The sequence below is a fragment of the Triplophysa rosa genome, linkage group LG7 (genome assembly GCF_024868665.1).
Source record: "Triplophysa rosa linkage group LG7, Trosa_1v2, whole genome shotgun sequence".
Taxonomy (NCBI): domain Eukaryota; kingdom Metazoa; phylum Chordata; class Actinopteri; order Cypriniformes; family Nemacheilidae; genus Triplophysa; species Triplophysa rosa.
In genome coordinates, this window is record NC_079896.1 from 21,596,392 (window position 1) to 21,616,331 (window position 19,940).

The 19,940-nt window shown below is 37.7% G+C and overlaps 1 protein-coding gene across 1 annotated transcript in view; it reads left to right on the forward strand.

Moving 5' to 3' along the window:
- The first annotated feature begins 128 nt into the window (after positions 1 to 128).
- dock9b (dedicator of cytokinesis 9b) overlaps positions 129 to 19,940 on the forward strand; it is a 76,357-nt gene continuing 56,545 nt past the window's right edge. Inside the window, exon 1 of the mRNA XM_057339083.1 lies at positions 129 to 541. Coding sequence (XP_057195066.1) covers positions 425 to 541 — 117 coding nt within the window. The 5' untranslated portion in view covers positions 129 to 424. The remainder of the gene's footprint in view (positions 542 to 19,940) is intronic.

Genomic DNA, 19,940 nt, shown 5'->3' on the forward strand with positions numbered 1-19,940 from the left:
CTCAGGTTCAAGACAGCATGTGGTGCTGAACTGACCCTCTACCAGACCTTAAATATCTGCTGTTTAAACTGAGAGGGGTGTCGCTGTCTCAACGCACACTCGCACTCGCACGCACACGCAATCTGGCACGGAGCGGCTCGGGACTCCGGGGAACTGGCGCTCATGAACGTGAACGCGTTACCGTTACCAAGCCTTTCTGTTTCGTCGAGCGGGAATCCGACGCTGCGAAAACAAACGCAGAAGTATGAAGTGCCGAAGATGATAGATGACCAATCTCACTGCATGGTATTATATTACTGTGTGTGAGGACCGAGAATGCGTCGTTGCATCTTGTTGCGAAGAACAGGTCACAATTGAGGACTTCGTTGGAAGATTGCGCGTCACTATAGAAATGTATCTTGGTTAAAATTCAACTCAAGGTGCGATGGCGTTGTCAGCTCAGCCGGAGACGCGAAAGTTTACGCGCGGTCTGAGTAAACCCGGCACCGCGGCGGAGTTGCGTCAGAGCGTCTCCGAGGTGGTGCGCACTTCTGTATTAGTGGTGAGTGAGTGCATCTTTAAAGTTTGCTTGATTCAGGTGTGTCTGTTATCATAGTAACCCACTTTCGTTCTTGCCTTTCTATTAGAGCAACTGTTATTTATCAGCATTGTGACCTAAATAGTCAAATATAGGACAGGGTTATTAACGGGCTGAAAGGAGAGTTTCAAATAGACAAACTAAACCAGGGCATCACATATTTCAGCTGACATCTCCTCATGCATCTAGTGTCAGATTAAACAGCCTTACATAATATTATTCTGACAGATTCAGCTATGACCTGCCACCTGTTAAGTGCCCATCATTTCAGCCGTGCCTCTTTATGATGGATAGTTTTCCACCACTGGCGTGTCACTGATTGTGGTTGTTTTGGACGGTAGAAATGGAAAAAAAGGCTTTTTAAATATTCCAGCTGTGCTCTCTGCTGCTTGAATGACTATACCAGCAGCTAACCGTTGAAATGTCACCTGTGTTACTTCATCTTTCAGAACAGGAGAAGGAGTCTCGGGAACTGTTAGAATGCTGTCTCTTCATCTGTTACCCAATTATGAACGCAGAAAATTCCCATCTGGAATAATGGGATGCTAAGATCCTTGAACTGTCTGATTCTCCCGTAATTCAGTTGTTGCCTTACAAAGTAACACTTGAAAAGCACACAGTTTACTTTGCCATCCTCACTGTGTGCAAAACAATGTCTCTTGTGCCAGAAACTCCATTTACGGGTCAAGGAATTCCATGACCAGTGATGCTATATTGCTTTATGTCTGGTTGCTCTTGGCTTCTTTATGCACATATTGAAAGTGTTAAGAATTTGGGGCACCTTTAATAAAGAGTGCAGGTTCCAAATAGGAATTTATTATGGATTTATTTCCATTGTGACTGCAAGGCACATTAGTGAGATGTACCATAAAACAAATGAACACTTTCTGCAGTTGTTACTCTCCAAGTCACAGCTAAATGAGAGGTCACTGCATTAAATGCTGGTAAATACATTTTCTACTGGAAAGCACTGTGGCAGTTTAGCAGATTTGTGGGTCAACCCACCAGGCCCCGATTTGTGGAGTGTTGGATCATCAGACTAGGATGTTTTTCAGTCCAGTGAGTATTACCATGGCTACTCACGGTTCAAGGATTAGACTTAAGCCTGGGGCATACTTCTTTTTTTTACGTGCGGGCGCAGCCTTGACGCATGGGCATTACTACATATTGCGATACTTCTCTGGGCCTACAGGGGTCAGGTTTCCTTCTACTACCTTGAATCGATGCTCCCAGGACATGGTTGCCACCTGCTGGTTAAACTAATTACTGCAAGAAATGGAATGCGCTTGCGCGACCTGCGCGTAGTTTGTACGCGAACAAAATTCCGGCGGTGCGCGTACTATTCTGATGACGAAATTTGCGTGACGCAAGTTTAGAGTTTGCCCTTTTGACATCAATTAATGTGGGCTTTGTGAATTAGTGATGAACTTTAAATACATGCTTTGATAATCAAATGAACAAATAAAATATAAACAGATGAAACAAATGATAGACAGTTCACATACTGTTTAATAAAATGCAGCACGTTTGACCTTGAGACATACTATCTCAAGGCATATAAAGAGATTGATCAGATTTTACTTAAAGGAACAGTTCACCCCAAAATGAAAATATCTTTTACTCACCCTCAAGTTGTTCTAAAACTGTCAAAAATATTTTTGTTCATTTTGTTTTTGTTCAACCAGTTTTGTTCTGGGGCACTATTGACTGCAATAGTAGAAAAAAAACTACTATGGTAGTTAATAGTGCCCCAGAACTATTTGCCACATTCTTCAAAATATCTTCTTGTGTGTTCATCAGAACATAGAAAAGATACAGTTTTAAAACAAGCTGAGGCGAGAAAATGATGACAGAAATTTATTTTTGAGTGAACTATCCCTTTAAGTGAAATCTCATCTGATCATTGTTCTTAATATATCACTTTAACAGATTTAAAGGGTGTTCATGGGAAATATGCCCTTTAAACAAAATCCAAAAGGTGTTCTTCTGATGTTCACAGGTCGCTTGATCAAACAAATCTGCTCATAAGGGGGCCGGCAGGGTCTTAATTTGAATTCTCAAAGAGCACACTTTTATATACACAAAAATATGATCACTCTCGCGCAGACACATTCTGCACAGATGAATGAGCAGACACACTACAAAACATCTGAAAGTGATGCACTTTCACAAGTTCTCTTGTATGCACTGTTTTAATGACTACTGTCTGTTATTTGACAGTACCTACTTTAGGAAAAACGACATGTTAGCCTATATAGTAAAAAAATCGGCACTGCAGCTTCTGATACACTGTGCGACAGGTTGAAACCTGGTTAACACTATGGTTGTGGTGACATCAGCTCAGCGTGGAAGTGACCAGGGCCACGAATGTGCTTTTGGATCAATGTGAGTGTTACATTTCAATTAATGGCATAACCCCCTCACCACCACATGCAGACAAGCTACTGCGGGTCATTCATTACACAGCTGTCCGGGTCTGTTTCCTTAATGACATCTACACAGTTAAATCGCCAGTGTTAAAAAAAGTCAAATTAACACTCACAGTGTATATACATATAATCCACACTCTCAAAGTGTGGATTATATAAACACTGTGAGAGTTAATTTGACCCTTTTTAACACTGGCGATTTTGCTGTGATGCACGTGTGTGTATGTGTGTTCGGTAGCACATATCAAAGGCCCTGCCCAAGGTTTCTGTTACTCTCCCAGATGGGTTGCCGGTGGCCCAGCATACGTTAGATAGAACTCTCACTACAGCAGCTCATATTACTTGGACTATAATCACCTATAAGAAAGACAATTATTTTGTATTTATGTGTATAACGTTTTATACTTTGTAAAATGTAGTACATTTCTATGTTTGGTCATTTACATAATACCACATAATCTTGGGCATACTATTTATTTCATGTTTTCTATTCAAAATTAATGTCAATTAACTGTATAACTGTCAATGTGTGTGTCATAATGTAGTTCACTGGCCTCATTGGTGACTGTGTGGTTGCTTTAAATGTGTGTGTGTGTGTGTGTGTGTGAGGAGCAGGTGAGGCCTGCTGACTAGATATCTACTACCATTTATAATGGATGCGAGCAGCTTGGGTGTCTGTTCTATTTTTAAACGCTCTTTGTCCTGTGGACTTGTTAAAGGACACTGAGAAGCTTCTGATCATGTGACCAACTCACTGCCAGAATGGTATGAACACTGAGCAGATAGAGGCAGAGAGCGAGTTTTGATAAATGCAGTAACCAATGAACTTCTAGTGTTCTGACACAACATTGAAATCACCCAGCAATGCTTACATTTAAAGAAATAGTTCAACCAAAATTCCCAAACCTGACAAGTGCCACAAAAATGCACTGAATAAAAGCATTGAAAGTAGGCTATAATAAAAGTACATTCCAAGTTTTTCAAAGTACTCCAATAATATGTGAGGAGCATACGGACAGTGGTAGGATATTATTACAAATATCTTCGTTTGGGGGCACTTGTAAAACCTTATTGGGTGTCAGGGTTCTGTGTCTTGATCTTGTCATGTCTTTTATTTTGAAGTTGTGTTTTGTAGTTCAGGTCACTGGTCTTTGTAGTTTTTTGTGTTACTCCGCCCTAATGTCCTGTGGCTTGTATCACGAAGCGAGGTGAACAAACACTGAGTTGCAGAGTAAGTGTTGAGTTGACAAAACCAGACAAACCCAATCTGGATTAGATCAAGTTCAGCTGAAGCACAACGCTTGGTATAAACTTTCTCTGTCAACTCCGGATTGATCCAGAGTTCTTGAGGCGCTTTCACCTGAAGGTGTGACCTTACCTGGGTAAAAACGCAAACTTACCCTCTCTCTCTCGTTCTCTCAACAGGTAGTGGTCTAGCTTTTGTTGAAACTAGTAACTTTGTATTAGCACCTATTGTATTATTGCTCCTGTATGACATATCGCTTATTGCTCACTGTTCTCTGTAAGTCGCTTTGGATAAAAGTGTCTGCTAAATGACTAAATGTAAATGTAAAAACCCAAACCAGCTTCGTGACACAGGCCACAGGTAAATGGACACACAGCGGTAAACAAAATTCAGCACTATTAAAGCTTTTGTATCTGTCAGTCTGTTTACTGTTTGCTATATGTCTCCAACCTTTCAACCAGATTTGTGATATTTTATGAACCATGACATTTTTATCTACATTTAGCTTTAGCATTATTGATCAGCATGTAAACATTTGTGACCCTGTGAAAACCCATGCTGAAGTCACAAATTTAATTAATTATTAGATAATCAAAGATTAATTTCAAGCATTAATTTAATTTAATATTAAGATTTCAATCTTTAAAATGGCATTATTCAGTCAATATTTAAGATATTTTTGTTAGATTTTCACAGAATATTCTGTAGGATTATTTTATGTAGAAAACAGGTAAAAATACTTTTGCTGGGTTTTCACAAGCAGGGTCACATTTTGCAATGAACAGCATTCTAATTGGGAAATTATTTAAAGATAGAAGTCGTTCTGGTATGAATGAATGAAATATAAGACCGGACCTCTTGGAACTTTAATTGAATACCCCGGCACTAGAAGTTTGTGTTGTTTACATTATGCACGTACGCACCGACATATGACTTAGTTTCACTTACCGCATGCGGTTCATGTCCGGTATCTTTTAGCACTGGGACCGCTCCATCTACCACCGTTAATACAACATCCATCACTGAATTGCTGTGAACAAACAAACACACCTCGACTTCTCTCTCTATCGCAAGAGTAACGAGCTGCAACTCGCACACCCACAGCGCAACCAATCTTGACGCAGCGCAGCCAATCTTGATGGTAAGCGGGTCTTCCTCGCTCGTCGGTTGACTCGTGGGTGGGCTATTTCTTTCTCCTTTTCCGGGAGAATTGCCCAATAAGGGACTAAGAAAAATTGTTATGAAACTGATTTTCATGTTCGAAAAGAACTTTCCGAAACCTATACGAACGCTGGGGGAGTGTATCCAGCACAGAAATACTATGTCATACGTCCAACTCGTTTTTTGACAAGTTGATCATGTTAAGCATGAGTAACATTGTAAATAAGTCAGAATGCATGAAACACCGTTGCATGGACCCTTTAATTCTGATTTTCCTAATCTCTGCCAAAAGACAAGCGGAATACTTGATGCAATTTGTCATTGTGTTTGTCAACGCCCATGTTAGTTCCGCTGAGCTCCTAACTTGATTTACAGAGGAACCAGATTACCAACTATCAACCCATCAGAGAGAACATCAGCCCTGCCTTTCCGGTATTAAAATCTGCTACCGATGTAAACAGCAGGCCAAGCTTGCTGTGTAATTTGCCTGCAGTGATATTGATGCTGTTTGCCTTGGCAGCAAAAGTAGGGCTCTGTTAAACTGTCTGGCTATTTAAAAGCTAAATAGATACAGTTTTGGGATGGACTAATGTTGCATTGTTCCTTCAACTTGTAAAATTGCCTTTGAATCAGAAGTGATATTGCATTGAAGGATGACAAGCTCCTATCGGTTTGAGGTAGCAAACTTGAGGCTCGTTTCTATGTGGCCATAATTTTACAGTTGCAACCAATCACATCATTAACTACTCGGGAAGAAAGCTCTGGAAAATGTCTCTTGCAGATACTTCAGCTAATGAATTTGCATTCTTCACGTCAAGAGATTCAAACCAAGCTTTTAAACCTTAAAGAAATAGTTCACTCAAATTTCTGTCATCATGTACTCAGACTTTCTTTGATGGAAGCAACAAGGTGTTTTTTTTAAATGAATATTGGTTAGTCTGTTCAATTTAGTTTACCCAAAAATGAAAATTCATGAATTACTCACCCTCTTGTTGTCTAAGCTTGAATACATTTCTTTGTTCGGTAGAACACAAAGAAAGATATTTGAAAGAATGTTAGCAACCGACAATTCTGAGGCACCATTGACTGTAGTAGGAGAAATTGTGTAATTTTTTTTGTTTCCGTTGAACACAAAATAATATATTTTTTAAGGAATTTACGAAAGCAAACAGTTCTGGGGCATCTTTGACTACCATTTACATTTTTTCTACTATGGTAGTCAATGGTTTCTCAGAATTGTCGGTTGCTAACATTCTTGCAAATGTCTTTCTTTGTGTCCAACCGAACAATGAAATTTATACAGGTTTGGAACATTCTAGAGGGTGAGTAATTCATGACAGAATTTTCCATTTTGGGTGAACCATCCCTTTAATGAAAATCAGACACGCTCCAATATAAAAAACTCCAAAAAGTATCACGAAAGTGGTCCAAACAACCAATGTGTTAAATGATGACAGAATTTTTAAAAACTTAATGTGAAATAATGGAGACGTTCTACTTCCAGAGAGAGACACATCCACATGCACACCACCACTGGAAAATCTATCAAGTCCTCTTTTTATTGTGGAAATTTGTCTGACGTCCACGTTAAAAGTGAGGGAATGGAAATACTAGTCAAAGATTCTCCATTTTTAGTTACTGTGCTCATTTGTTCAGTCTTTCTCTGTCTCTCTCTCACACACTAACCGGAGGTTATGAAGTGCTAATTTGATTTTCTTTTATGCTAAACAGGTAATAAAGGAAGTTATGATAGAAGATGGATAGAGTCATTTTGTGTAAAAACAAATATTTGGCTCTTAGTTCAACCTGCAGAGAGGGATGTGATCAATTTTCAAAGTTTTCTGGGACTCCACACATAACTGTTGTGTTTTTGGATGCATATCACACTGGTTAATGTCCGACCATGATGCTGAAGGTTGAGAACTTATTAATTTTTATACAAATATGCAATGACCAGGTCTTTTAAATATCTTTCTGCAGAAATATCTACTCCATTGACTCATAATTGCAAAGTAATTGCCCCCAAATAAAGACTTATAATCTTAAATTTAACGTTTTTATTTAAACAAAAACATATTCGGTTATACAATGCTGTAACATCAATTCTTTTGTCTGGTGGTCTAATTTTTCTGATGTTTGATTGCATAAAATCTATGATCAATTTCTATATTTCATAAAATGCCACAAAATCTGTGGTCCTCCTGGATCCATCTCGGGGCCCCCCAGGGGCCACGGCCCCCAGTTTGAGAGCTACTGTGTTAGATAGTAATGCTATGGTACTGATGGTAATATGTTGTACTCTAAAATGACCATGGTAGTGCCATGGGACAGGTGCTGTGTATGTCCAGAATAGTATGGTAAAACCATGGTACATTGTCCAAAATAGTGTAGTAGTTTTAAGGCTTTTTCTTACTGTCAACTGTGTGAACCTTAAAAATGTAATACATTTTTCTGTTTTTCATGCTTTTGTTTCTGTTTCAAGATATAAAATTTGATTCACACACTGTATGCAGACTTGAATTTTGACGCTGACATGGAGAAATATAAAACATTGCGTTCCGCAATTCTAGCCCGTCACCCATCTAGATGATAAAAGGTAGCACAGTTAGCTGTGAGGTGTCAGTTTGAGTTTTTCCCTCTTGCAGTCTGTCCTCAGTCAGCTTTTTGAGAGAAGAAAAGGCTTTGTTACATAAACCCAGCTGACCCACGACTGAGTGAGAAAGCAGACAGCTGAGAAAGAGATTTGATCTGAGACCTGTGAGCTTTGAAGCAGGTCTGTCTGACTCTGACCAGAAGTGCCATGTGTCTGGTTTGCATGAAGACACGCACACGTACTGTTTTTCTTAAAATTCTTCTTTTTGTGCTTCTTGAAATGAACATTAACGGAAGCTGCCGTAGCTGTAGATTAGCTGCAAATCGTTTCAGCAGTTTTGCTTAAAGGGGTCATATGGCGCGAATACGTGTTTTTCTGTGTCTGTATATACACGTAAAATTGCAAGAAAATAAAGTGTCGGAACAAAAGATGCATTCTTTCTAAAAGCGAATGCTCACCCAGACCTGCCTGAAATGCCTCGTGTAACCACACCCCCACAAATCTACGTCAGTTCGTGGTATGATTTGAATCCGGTATGTGGAAAATACAGCCTTTTTTAACCTAAATCGTGTATACACATTACATTACATCTAAAACAAATGATGATATTCGTTTTATTCTTGTCATATGACCCCTTTAAATATTCTCATCTGCTCTGTTTATGTGACCAAATCTATATTGATATACATGATTGTACCAGAAAGAAAGTCACACAGGTTTAAAATGACATGAGGGTGATGAATTAATGAAATAATTTTTCTTTTTGGTGAACTATGTGGTGGTCTGGTGCTGTTTGGTTGGGTGATCATCCAAATCTGGTATCAGTGTCGGGCAACCAATGTTTTGTATCAATTTCTGGTTGAGTTGTTTGTATTAATATTCCTGATATTGTGTTTCTGGGTTACTGTCTTTTCAAATGTTTTTAAAGTTTAAAGTCTGAACAGAAGTGTATGCAAGTGAGATCAAAGGGCAGTCCTGTTTCTACTGTTGTTTGGTTCCTCAGGGAGTCCAGTTTATTGTTATGGTACATGGTCTGTGACTGGTGTTCTGTCAGTGATTGACTAGTCTTTACTCTGGTGTATGCACACAATTATTTTCCAGTTTGAGAAGTGCTAGGTCAGCTGGCATCACAGGGAACTGCTTGTTCTGTGCCAGCACAGTCATTAAACCAGCCCTTGTTTTAATACTCCTTAAGTACTAAAAGTCAATCGTTTCCCATAATGCACTCTGTACTCTACACGACTGTAGGAACTGGAAATATCTAAGCCTGGCCCAATAGTGAGTGTTTGTGGTGAACTCAACTCACTATGTTTACTGTTTGTTTGTTGTCTCAATGTTTGCGATTGATCTGTTGTTTGTCTTTTTAATGTTTTATAAAAAGCAAAACTTGTTAAACAACTCTTTTAGCTGATTGTTCTAACCTTTTAAACCTCATCTCGTTAAACCGTTTGGCTCCAGTATGTATTGTCCATTTTTCACAGTTCTAATGTACAGTAGGAAATTAGTTGCATAGTTTTTTCTTTAATTTATCTTACTATTTATATTTATGCGGATATAAAAATAGCAGTACATTTACAGTTTCACTTTCAAAAAATTTAAAAAAGGAATTTTATTTAATTATGAAATTCATTTGTGATCATATTTTTCATACAATACAAAGTATATATTCAAATTTTGCTGGAAAAGGAAGGTTTTATACTGATGCAGTGCCCTGTTTCAGTGCTTGCCTGTTCTGAAGAGGATTTCCCATGATTAAAGGAGTGGATTATCTCTCAAACTGGCGCCCTATATTTCTACTCTGTACGCGCTGTAAGATTACAGTTAAACCAGCCAGCGGGTCATAGTTAAACCAGCCTTTGGGTCACAGTTAAACCACCATTTGCTGAAGATCTACAGTGTGTAACCAGTGGACCCTTTGCTATCCCATAATGCCATGGGAGCTGACTAATCACCAGATGTGAAAAAATGGCAGATAGTTGATAAGTGAGGGCAGTGAAAGTAAAATTCCTGTAAATTGTTGGCTACTTGTTTAACAATAGCAAAGTAACGTTTTTTCATGAAGTTAAGGACATTCTATGAAACTGTGGGAATTGGCAGATTTAAAGGAACAGTTCACCCAAAAAATGAAAATTCTTTTTTACGCACCCTCAAGTTGTTCCAAATCTGTATACATTTCTTTGTTCTGGTGAGAAAGATATTTAGAAGAATGCTTGTAACCAAACAGTTATTGGCCACCATTGACTACCATAGATAGATTTCTTTGTTCTGTTGAACACAAACAAATATAATTTGAAGAACATAGGAACTTTTGACTACCATTGTCATTATCCTACTGTGGCAGTCAATGGTGGCCAAGAACTGTTTGGTTACAAGCATATCTTTCACTGTTTATTGGAACAACTCGAGGGTGAGTAAATGACAGAATTTTTATTTTTGGGTGAACTGTCCCTTTAAGACATTGTGTTGTTATGTTAGCCTTGCTATTTCCCTTTATGTACAAAATTAAGACATGGCATTGTATTTACGTCAATACGGTCTGCATGTTCACAATAAGAGTTAAGGTTCTGAGAAATGAGCATCTGTGGGTGATGACCTTGAAGTGATTTTAGACTATCTAATAGAGATTGGAAATTGAATTGAAAATTATTCTCATTCTGATAATGGGAGAGTATTCTGAAATGCAAGGTGACTTTGCAGTTCTCTCATGGTCAAGTGCTTCACTGACAAGCTCAGACAAGCTTTTTGTAAATAAGTGTTTAATTGACAGACTTCATTTGTGTGGTTGTTTAGTGTGGAGTGCATTTTTAATAAGTTTAATAGCATATCAATCATTTTACATTGAGAACAAGAAGATTGTTAGCATCCTCCATTGGGTGGTTGGCCTGATATTTGCATGTGCGAGTAAACAGACATTACTTTATCAATACTTTATATCTGCATTAAGTGATTATTTTAGTTTGTGTGTGTGGCTTCAGTGTGAAACTGGTACTCTGTACTACCATAAAATGTTGTACTACATCCCCAGAGGATTTTATATATTTCATTTTGTAATTTAATTTTCAGATTAAAAGCAATGGGACTTTTATATTTTATATGGGACTTTTATTACACATCATGAAAATGTATAAATAAATAAATGTAGGTAATTATAAGGGCTTTTAAATGTAGAACCACTGCCATTAAAATGTTGCACCATTTAAACCTCTGGCGATACAACAAAATTTTACAGGAATTCGTGACAAACTAGACAAAATGTATCATCTTTTTATTTGTGTTCATGGACATGATTTTTTTTATTTAATGTATTTCAATTGTATTTTTCATATGTATATAAGATTTTAACACATATTGCAACTTTTCCACATCTCCAGCACCGACTCCTTGTGAAGATTTTTTAAGCATCCAATTTAGGTTGTCCACGATTGTACAGACGTTAGCATGAAGACATACTTTCCTGAGATTTGAGGTTTATTACATAACGTAATAGGTTGGAACATTTTATAGAGATGAAATGTGTCCCAACCAAGGGGACAAAAGAGCCACAAGATTTTCAAACATCTGTTTTATTAGCAAACATTTTTGAGAGAGTCTCTGTTTTTTGTTTATGTACAGTATGACTCAAGAATTTTCTGTTTTATTCAAAGAATAATTTTGTTTTCATGTCACCAAAACAACAAACAATGAGTAAAACTGAAACTGTAAAATGTGCCAGTGCATCTGCATTGTCATTACTTCAGTAGATTTTCCTGTCCACTCAATATTCTGCACAGTATTGGTTTCGAGAGGGTCTAGTCAGCGCCTGAGGGTCCGTGTGAGGAACAAAGCTAACACTGTCCTGTGTTCTGATGATTTGCGCCCGGCTAGATTAGTGCTAGTGAAGTGTGAGCATAACCAGAGTCTGTGGCTGCTAAACTTGAGCCAAACTCCAGCCGTGTCCTTACGTAACCTCTCCCCCGCACAGGGCCCTATGTGGTCTATGATGTAGAATTCCCAAGTGTGACATTCTGAGAAATGGACATTAAAAGTTTTTCTATAACTCTCATTATACACACAAAATGAAAAGATGTTGGGCAGAATGTTTGTGATAGACAGCTGCAGTTCTCATTTACTTTCATTGAGCGTCAGCATTCTTCAGGAATTGACATCTTGTGTTCCACAGAAGAAAGTCGTATGGGTTTTTGTTTTCATTTTTAGATGAACTCTGATATAAAATGTACCGTGGTTTTGAAGCATATATCATTAGTGTATGTGTAGCACGAGAAAAGCAATGTTTATTTTAAGGCGTTTTGTTTTTTCGCCTGTAGGTGGCAGAAGAGCCCAGCTTGCACACAGAAAGCTTTCTGACTATTGACGGTCTAAAACATTATTGATTTGAGCTAATTATGTGCTGATGTTTTCAGCTTGCATTGTACTTTTAAGTACATTGAATCATTAATGTACTTTTACATTCTGTTCTCTTTCCTCTTTGTATTCTCACATTCTCTGTATACCACTTTTGCCTTTATTTTCTCTCACGAAACACCTGCTGTTTAATTATTCAACTTGCGAATTCTCTCTTTTTTTTCTGCCAGCAATTATTTCCATATGCGTGTACACTCTATGGATCTGCGCTTGTAAATGAACAAGTTTTTTTAGACTCATTTACAATATTGCATTATCTCTATGGCAACTGCACAGGCTACGTCACTTTTGGACGGATCCTCTTGGACCATCAGGCCTCTGACGTCAGTAACCCTACGACCCGGTTCAGCTCCGAAATCAAATCCAGACGCAAACCAAAACAATACGCACAAAACTCGCCCCCAGGCAGCCAAAATGGAGCAATTAAAATACAGACTCCGAAAAACAAATGTTAGAAATAGACTTTCAAAAGAATTAGATGAAAGCAGCAAAGATCACACTGTTATTATTAAGTTTAGGTGCAGAGTTTAAAAACATTGTGTAAAATGTGTTTAAAACGGGAACTAGGATCTAAACTTTGACTTTTTTATTTTTATGAGGTCCGTTTTAGTCAACATCCATTTACAGTGGAATAGTTCACCAAAAAATGCTGTCATCATTTACTCACACATGCAAACCTTTATGACTTTCTTTCTTCTGCAGAACACAGAAGAAGATATTTTAAAGAATGTTTTTAACCAGACCACACTGGACCCCATTGACTTCCACTGTATGGACAAAAAAAAAACACTGAGCCATTTCTCAAAATATATATTTTTGTGTTCCACAGAGGAAAGAGTCATATACAGGATTTGAACAACATGAGGATGAATAAATGATGACAGAATTTTTATTTTTGGATGAACTATTTTTTTTATAATTATATATTATTTTTATATTATATTATATTAATATTTTGTATGTTCTTCCCCCAATACAGTACATTCCCTCAGGAAAAGGTTTTGTATTGATCTTATTTTACTAAATCACATTTTGCTTCTTGAAAAGTTTGAATGTTTAAAATCATTAAAGAAGGGGCTATTTGAAAAATGGGGTCTTTTGATCTTTTACTGACATTCTGTCGTGTGTGTGTGGGTGTGATATAGAGCGTTTGATGTTGAGCCGGGATGTGTCTGTTCTTAAAAACATTTACTCCTTACCCCTACTTGCTCCCCGGGCGCTGCAGTGATAGCTGCCCACTGCTCCGGGTGTGCGTGTGTTCACTACTCTCTGGATGGGTTAAAAGCAGAGGTCACATTTCGGGTATGGGTCACCATATCTGACTAATAGGTCACTTTCACTTTCACTTATGCTCCCCGCAGTCTCTCCTTGGTCAAAGAGACCTTCATAAGAATATGAAACCCCATACAGTGAGTGCATAAATCTTTGTTTATCTTCATATCAGTCTAAACCAACACATCCAATCAACTTATAAAAGAGGGACGGGTCCATTTTGATGACCTTACAAGTTGTGTGTCTAACTCTTAAAAGTTCAGTGTATGAAATTTAGCGGCATCTATTGGTGAGGTTGCGAATTGCAACCAACGGCTCACTTCACCGCTTCCCACTTCATTTAGAAGCACTATGGCGGCTGACACAGAACTGTCGTCACGTTTTCGCTTCTTTGCCGAAGGAGATAACGATAACGAAACGCGCTCTGTAGAGTTTGTCCGTTTTGGGCTACTGTAGAAACAACATGATGATAAATAGCTCATTGTAAGGTCTTTATACACCTCTGAAGACAAAAAAATGACACACACACCTTAAAAGAAGTCAAAAGAATGCCAAAAGCATCATTGGTGGTGGCACTTAAAGGACTCATTAAATGAGCACTTTCAACAAGTTGGTATGATTTATTAGGGTCTTCATGAAATGTCTGAACATATTTTGCTTAAAGACACTCAATGGCTGTGTAAGCAAAACCCTTTTTGCCTCGTCAAAAGCAGCTATGCTCACAGCAACCTGTTTTGGTGCATGTCTCTTTAAATGATAATGAGTTACAGCGCACCCCACCCCCCTTCCGTCGGTGTGTCAACACAACACACGTGTAGTACTGCCATGGCAATGGTTTAGCTAAATCATGTTTCCTGAACTCCTCTGTGGTTAGTTTCTTTTTAAATGTCTCAAATAATTCGTCCGTAGACTAAAAAATCCGTCACTGCAAACAGCGCTCACGTTTTGCGTGTACGCTTGCCTAAAATCCACGGAATGCGCACCTGCAGATCTCAGCGGAATTACGTGGATTTTAGCGCTTGTCGTTGACAAGTTATAACATTACACACACAACGTGATAGCATAACTAGTATGCTGTGACAGATTTTTCAGCCTAAGGACGAATGATTTGAGACGTTTAAAACGAAACTAACCGCAGTGTTCGCCCCTGTTATACATACAGCTAAACTCCAAGTGCCCATTTGCCAAATAACATATAAATATAGAATAAGTTTAACACTGGCTTTGAATGTTCTATTTAGCCCTTGACTGACTTAGCTCCCTTCGCTATCATATGCTAACGTTATCCTCCTATATATACGGTACATGTACGTCAATTCAGACTGTTGATAAATTTTACTTACATCGGCAGCTTTGTCTCGTTCAGTTGTTCTCGATCCTTCTTGAGGAACAACTTTGAAGCTAATCCTGCTTGTACTGTCCCAGGTTGATAAAGCACTCCGGCTTGAAGTGATTCGCGCAAACAAGCAGGTTTTTACTTATGGTTTCTGAGGGATTTCCACTAAAAATAAAATAAATCCACTCCTGTCTCTTCCGAGGTTAGGACTCTGTGCAGCGACTACATTGCATGTTGTCCATGAACTTTAGCCATGGCGTCACGTACATCACTGTCGCTTGTGAAAACAACAATGAAATGGGTGAAATTGTGTAGATTAAGGGGCAGTAATATTATAATAAGAGCCTGCGAAAAATGTCACATCAGGAGCGAAATCTGAACGACTCGATTTCTCACATGCTTGCAGAGAAAGGCTTACCAAAACAAAGTTACTGGGATCTTGTTTTTCATGTTTTCTGGGTTGCAAAATGCACCGGGGATCCAATTATAGCACTTAAACACAGAAAAAAATTGACTTTCATGCAATGGGTCCTTTAACAAAAACCCCTAAGTGTTAATGTTACTCAGCTTGCATACACCAGCATTAAACTCAAATTGGAGGCTTTGATAAATCTGTTCTAAATATAATGTCATAATGTCTGGTGATTCAGAGCGGGGTTAAATCAGTCTTAACATTGGTGAGCACTTACACAACTGTACAAGCTCTATAATTTATTAATATTAGAAGGCATTGTGCAATCGAAGAGAAATACAGAACATTTACTCTACGGTTACATGCGCTTGACGTAATGTCCTGTGATATTTTGTTGGAGTAAGATAGGGACGCGAGATGCGGTCACGTTTGTTTGAGACCTTGCAGCATGTCATCCCTGATATGTCTGAGTCATTTACTCTCTGAAGTAGGTGACTGTGTCAGTGCCTGATGAAATATTAATACACAGGGTAACAGAGGGGCTTTTATGTGTGTTAATTTCAGCTAAAATGTACTGTAAGGTCATTTGTTACGAGCTTGATGTGTGTAGTTTAGCAATTTCTTTTACTATTGTTTTATTTTTATACTGTATATTAGTTTAAAAACCAAAGGATTAGTTCACCCTTCCCCAAAATTCTTTATTTATTCACCCTTGTGTCATTCCAGACCCGAATGACTTTCTCTCTCTTAGCTAGATTCTCAAGCAGATTCTTTGAGTTGCTCAAAAAAACCACTTTTATGACACTCATGTCGTATTTCCATTTCTGAAGCTTAAAAGCATCAGTCCCCATTCACTGTCATTATAAGTAAAGCAGCTATAACATTCTTAAAAACATTTCCTCGCGTGTTCCACAAAACATGGAAAGTCACATAGATTTGGAAAGACAAGTTTGAGTAAATAATAAAATAAGTTTTTAAATGCAGGTGAATTCTTTTAAATAACTGATTTATGAAGTGTAACATGTTTACATGTGTGTTATTGTTAACATGAATGGATGCTCAGATGTTTCTGTGCTGCACGATATGGGTCAAGAAGCACAGAGACGGCGATGTTAAAAGGAGAACGAGAGAGATGGGGGCTGTAGAGGAAGCAGACAGTGAGCATGGCACGAGAGAGAGCGAGAGAGAGAGAGATCAGCAGATCAGCATCTCTAGGATGTGGAGAAGTCGACGCCCAGCACTGATTCTGAAAGCAGCTCACCACACACTCCTTCAATCCTCAGCACTTCTCTCCCTCGTGTCCTAGATTCAACGGAGCAGAGTCACTTTCTCGTAAAGGACTTGTTATCCTAGCACTGTTTCGGATAAAACGCACACTTTTAGAAAGCTTCTTACTTTGAATCGCTCTCATTTGAATGGATGAAGTCAGTCTGCTGTCATCTTTGAGGAAGATTCCTCCTTTGCCTTCTGATGTAATCCTGGTTCAAGCCGGATGATTGAGTGATGTGTCCCAGGTCGGAGAGGTTTGTGGGGCTTAATATCTGAAAGCTGGGCTGGTTCTCACTGGACTTCGGACGCGTGCCTCGGAGAAGGAACTTCGAAAATCCAACTAAAGGAACCAACTTTGATCTGATCAAAGAAGAGTGTGTATATGTTTTTGGGACCGGGTGCGATGGGTTGCACAGCGAGTGTAATCCTGTTCGAAGGACTGCGGCGTGTTCTGTACAGGAGCTGTGGATATGTGTGTAAACCAGAGCTGGAGGCTTCAGAAACAACAGAGGAGGAAGATTCACTCGGTTGCAGAGAATCTCTGTCAATCACACCTGCACTAACCGCATCATCGGTAATATTTATGCTGATTTTGTTTTTATTTGAAATTGCATTCATTAGTGTTGTTTTAATGCGTGCTTTGCTACAGCAGGGGCATTTATATTTATTTCTCATGAATTGTAGAGCAGATTTGCAGACTTTCCTCTAATAGTATTACTCAGCACTCTGGAAAGTAGCAGTGCGCTGACAGGAAGGATTCTTCAAGTGTGTGCGTGTGGAAGTATGCCTGAAGGTTTATGTATTATGTATCTCTTTTAAACCCGTGCAGTGGTTATGAAGTTTGCCTGGGCATGATGCAAAATAAACTGAATAGCGTAGGGATAAGCGATATCTCCAATTTGACACCGTAATCCAAATTTTGACAATAATTTTACTTTTGCTCTAAAATAATATTTAAAAGGTGATTTTCTTTTGCATGATTTGGATAGAACAGTTGGTCTAAAACTTTTTGGATCAAGTAACACCTTTAATGGACATTCCTACTCGAGTACATAGCAAATTACATACCGTAATAAAAATGTATTATATTATTATTATTTTATTACTATTTATGTAAATGTATAATTATTGTCATAATCGTTATTATTATTATTATTAATGTAGCAGTATGTTGCTACTGTTGCTTACTCATATACGAGTTATGAGTCCAATTTTAAATAAACATTTTGCATAAAACATGATCAAAATTGCACAAATAACATACATTTTACATTTATTTAACTGTTTTAATCAAACAGTTTGAGGTAGTGTTAAAAAACGAAATTTAAATCAATCAAAAAAAATTGTTTTCATTTTTCTGTCACGTCACGTACCATAAGGGGGAACCGCTGGGATAGAAAAATACACACCTGGTGAATTACTTTTATTAAATTAACATTTAATTAATCTTGCTTGAAGTGATGAAGACCTTACAATTTATGGTATTTACTTTATATTCTATTTTCTGAAAACCAAACCATCATCATTTTATAGATGTTGCATGTAGAGATTTCACATCACGATTATAGTGAACACATTTATCAAGATTATCGGTATTATCGCGGTTTTGTAACAATGTGCTGGAATTATCCAAAACGTTCTGATACAACGTTTTACATTGATGTGACTTGTTAAAAGCACTTCTGGTTGTCATAAACATCATATAAATAACATTTAATGGGATCATTAGGTAAAAGTTTCTGTTGTTCAGGTTGAACACAACCTTAAGTCAATCAGACATTCATTTAACCGCAACACAAATCAGAAAATCATCTGTCTGCATGTGTCGTGAGCAGTGTTGGGTCTAACTAGTTACTAAGTAATTAGTTACTGTAATTTAATTACTTTCCCCTTGAAAAGGTAAAGTAAGGGATTACTCTTATTTTTTCTGTAATTTAATTACAGATACTTCTGATGTAATTAAACTAAATACTTTGTGTAATATGTGTGTGTGCAGAAGAGGAATTGACATCAAAATTCAAAGTCTAACTTTAAAATCCGTGCTTTAATGTATAATTCTCACAATTTTAATTAATAATAATACTTTATGTAGTTTTATATTATTTATTTGAATGAATTAAAAGAGCCGTTTCATGTCTATCCTTGAATCACTTAACTCATCAAGGTTGATGTAGGATATAGAAAGTAATTAGTAATAAGTAATTCAATACTTTTTGAAGAGAGTAACTTGTACAGTAATCTAATTACATTATTGAATGTGTAATTAGTAACTAGTAATTAATTACTTTTTCAGAGTAACTTACCCAACACTGGTCGTGAGTAATCGGGTGTACTTTAGTACCCAAGAGACACCTGCAGTCATAAGAGCGATCGCCAAAGAAACAGACAGAGTTGAATGGAGCTTTAAAATCATCAGTCTGTCTAAAGAAATATGAAGTAAACTTGTTTCAGTATATCTATATTTTCCCCAATTTGCACATTTTTGGGCTAAAAGCCCTGTATGACAAATAAACGGGAGCAGACGAGGATGAATATGTGTCTCATATCAATAACATTATTTTGTTTATTTTGCACTCCTGACATAAATGAACAAAACCTGCGTTATACCGTTGCTAACTTTTATACTGTTGCTAACTTTGGCTGGCTCTGGACAGTATTTACCGTTGGTACGGTTTAATGATAACTAAAATATGACATGATATTACTAACCGTTGGACGTTTTTATCGTGGTTTGTCATAAAACCGGTAATCGTTACATCCCTAGTTGCATGCTGTCGCCATTTTGACAATGACGAGTTACATTTTGCGCTACTTGTGAGATGTAAAGGGGGTAACATTTCCTATTGGTGACACCTTTCGCACATTCATAATTATTTTTTAACAATATTCAACATTCACATCTGTCATTTTATATCTTCAGTACAATTATCTCGAGAATATCTAGGGACTCTAATGCACAAAAGAAGGTTTGAGTTCGATTGACTTTTCATTGTTCATTGAGTTGTTTTTTTCACACACACTTGGCATCTCAAAAGAACAGAAAACACTTTATTAATCAGACAACCAGTTACCATTTTGTATTTTGGGAAGTAAAACACAAAAACATTGTTTTGTATTGTATTTGAAATACCTAAAACATGAAAATGCCCATAAGCTGAATTTGCTATTGCATTTCAATTCGTAGTTGTAAGCCAGATGTGAACTCATGTCACACACATGAGTGTAACGACTCACGACTCAGCGT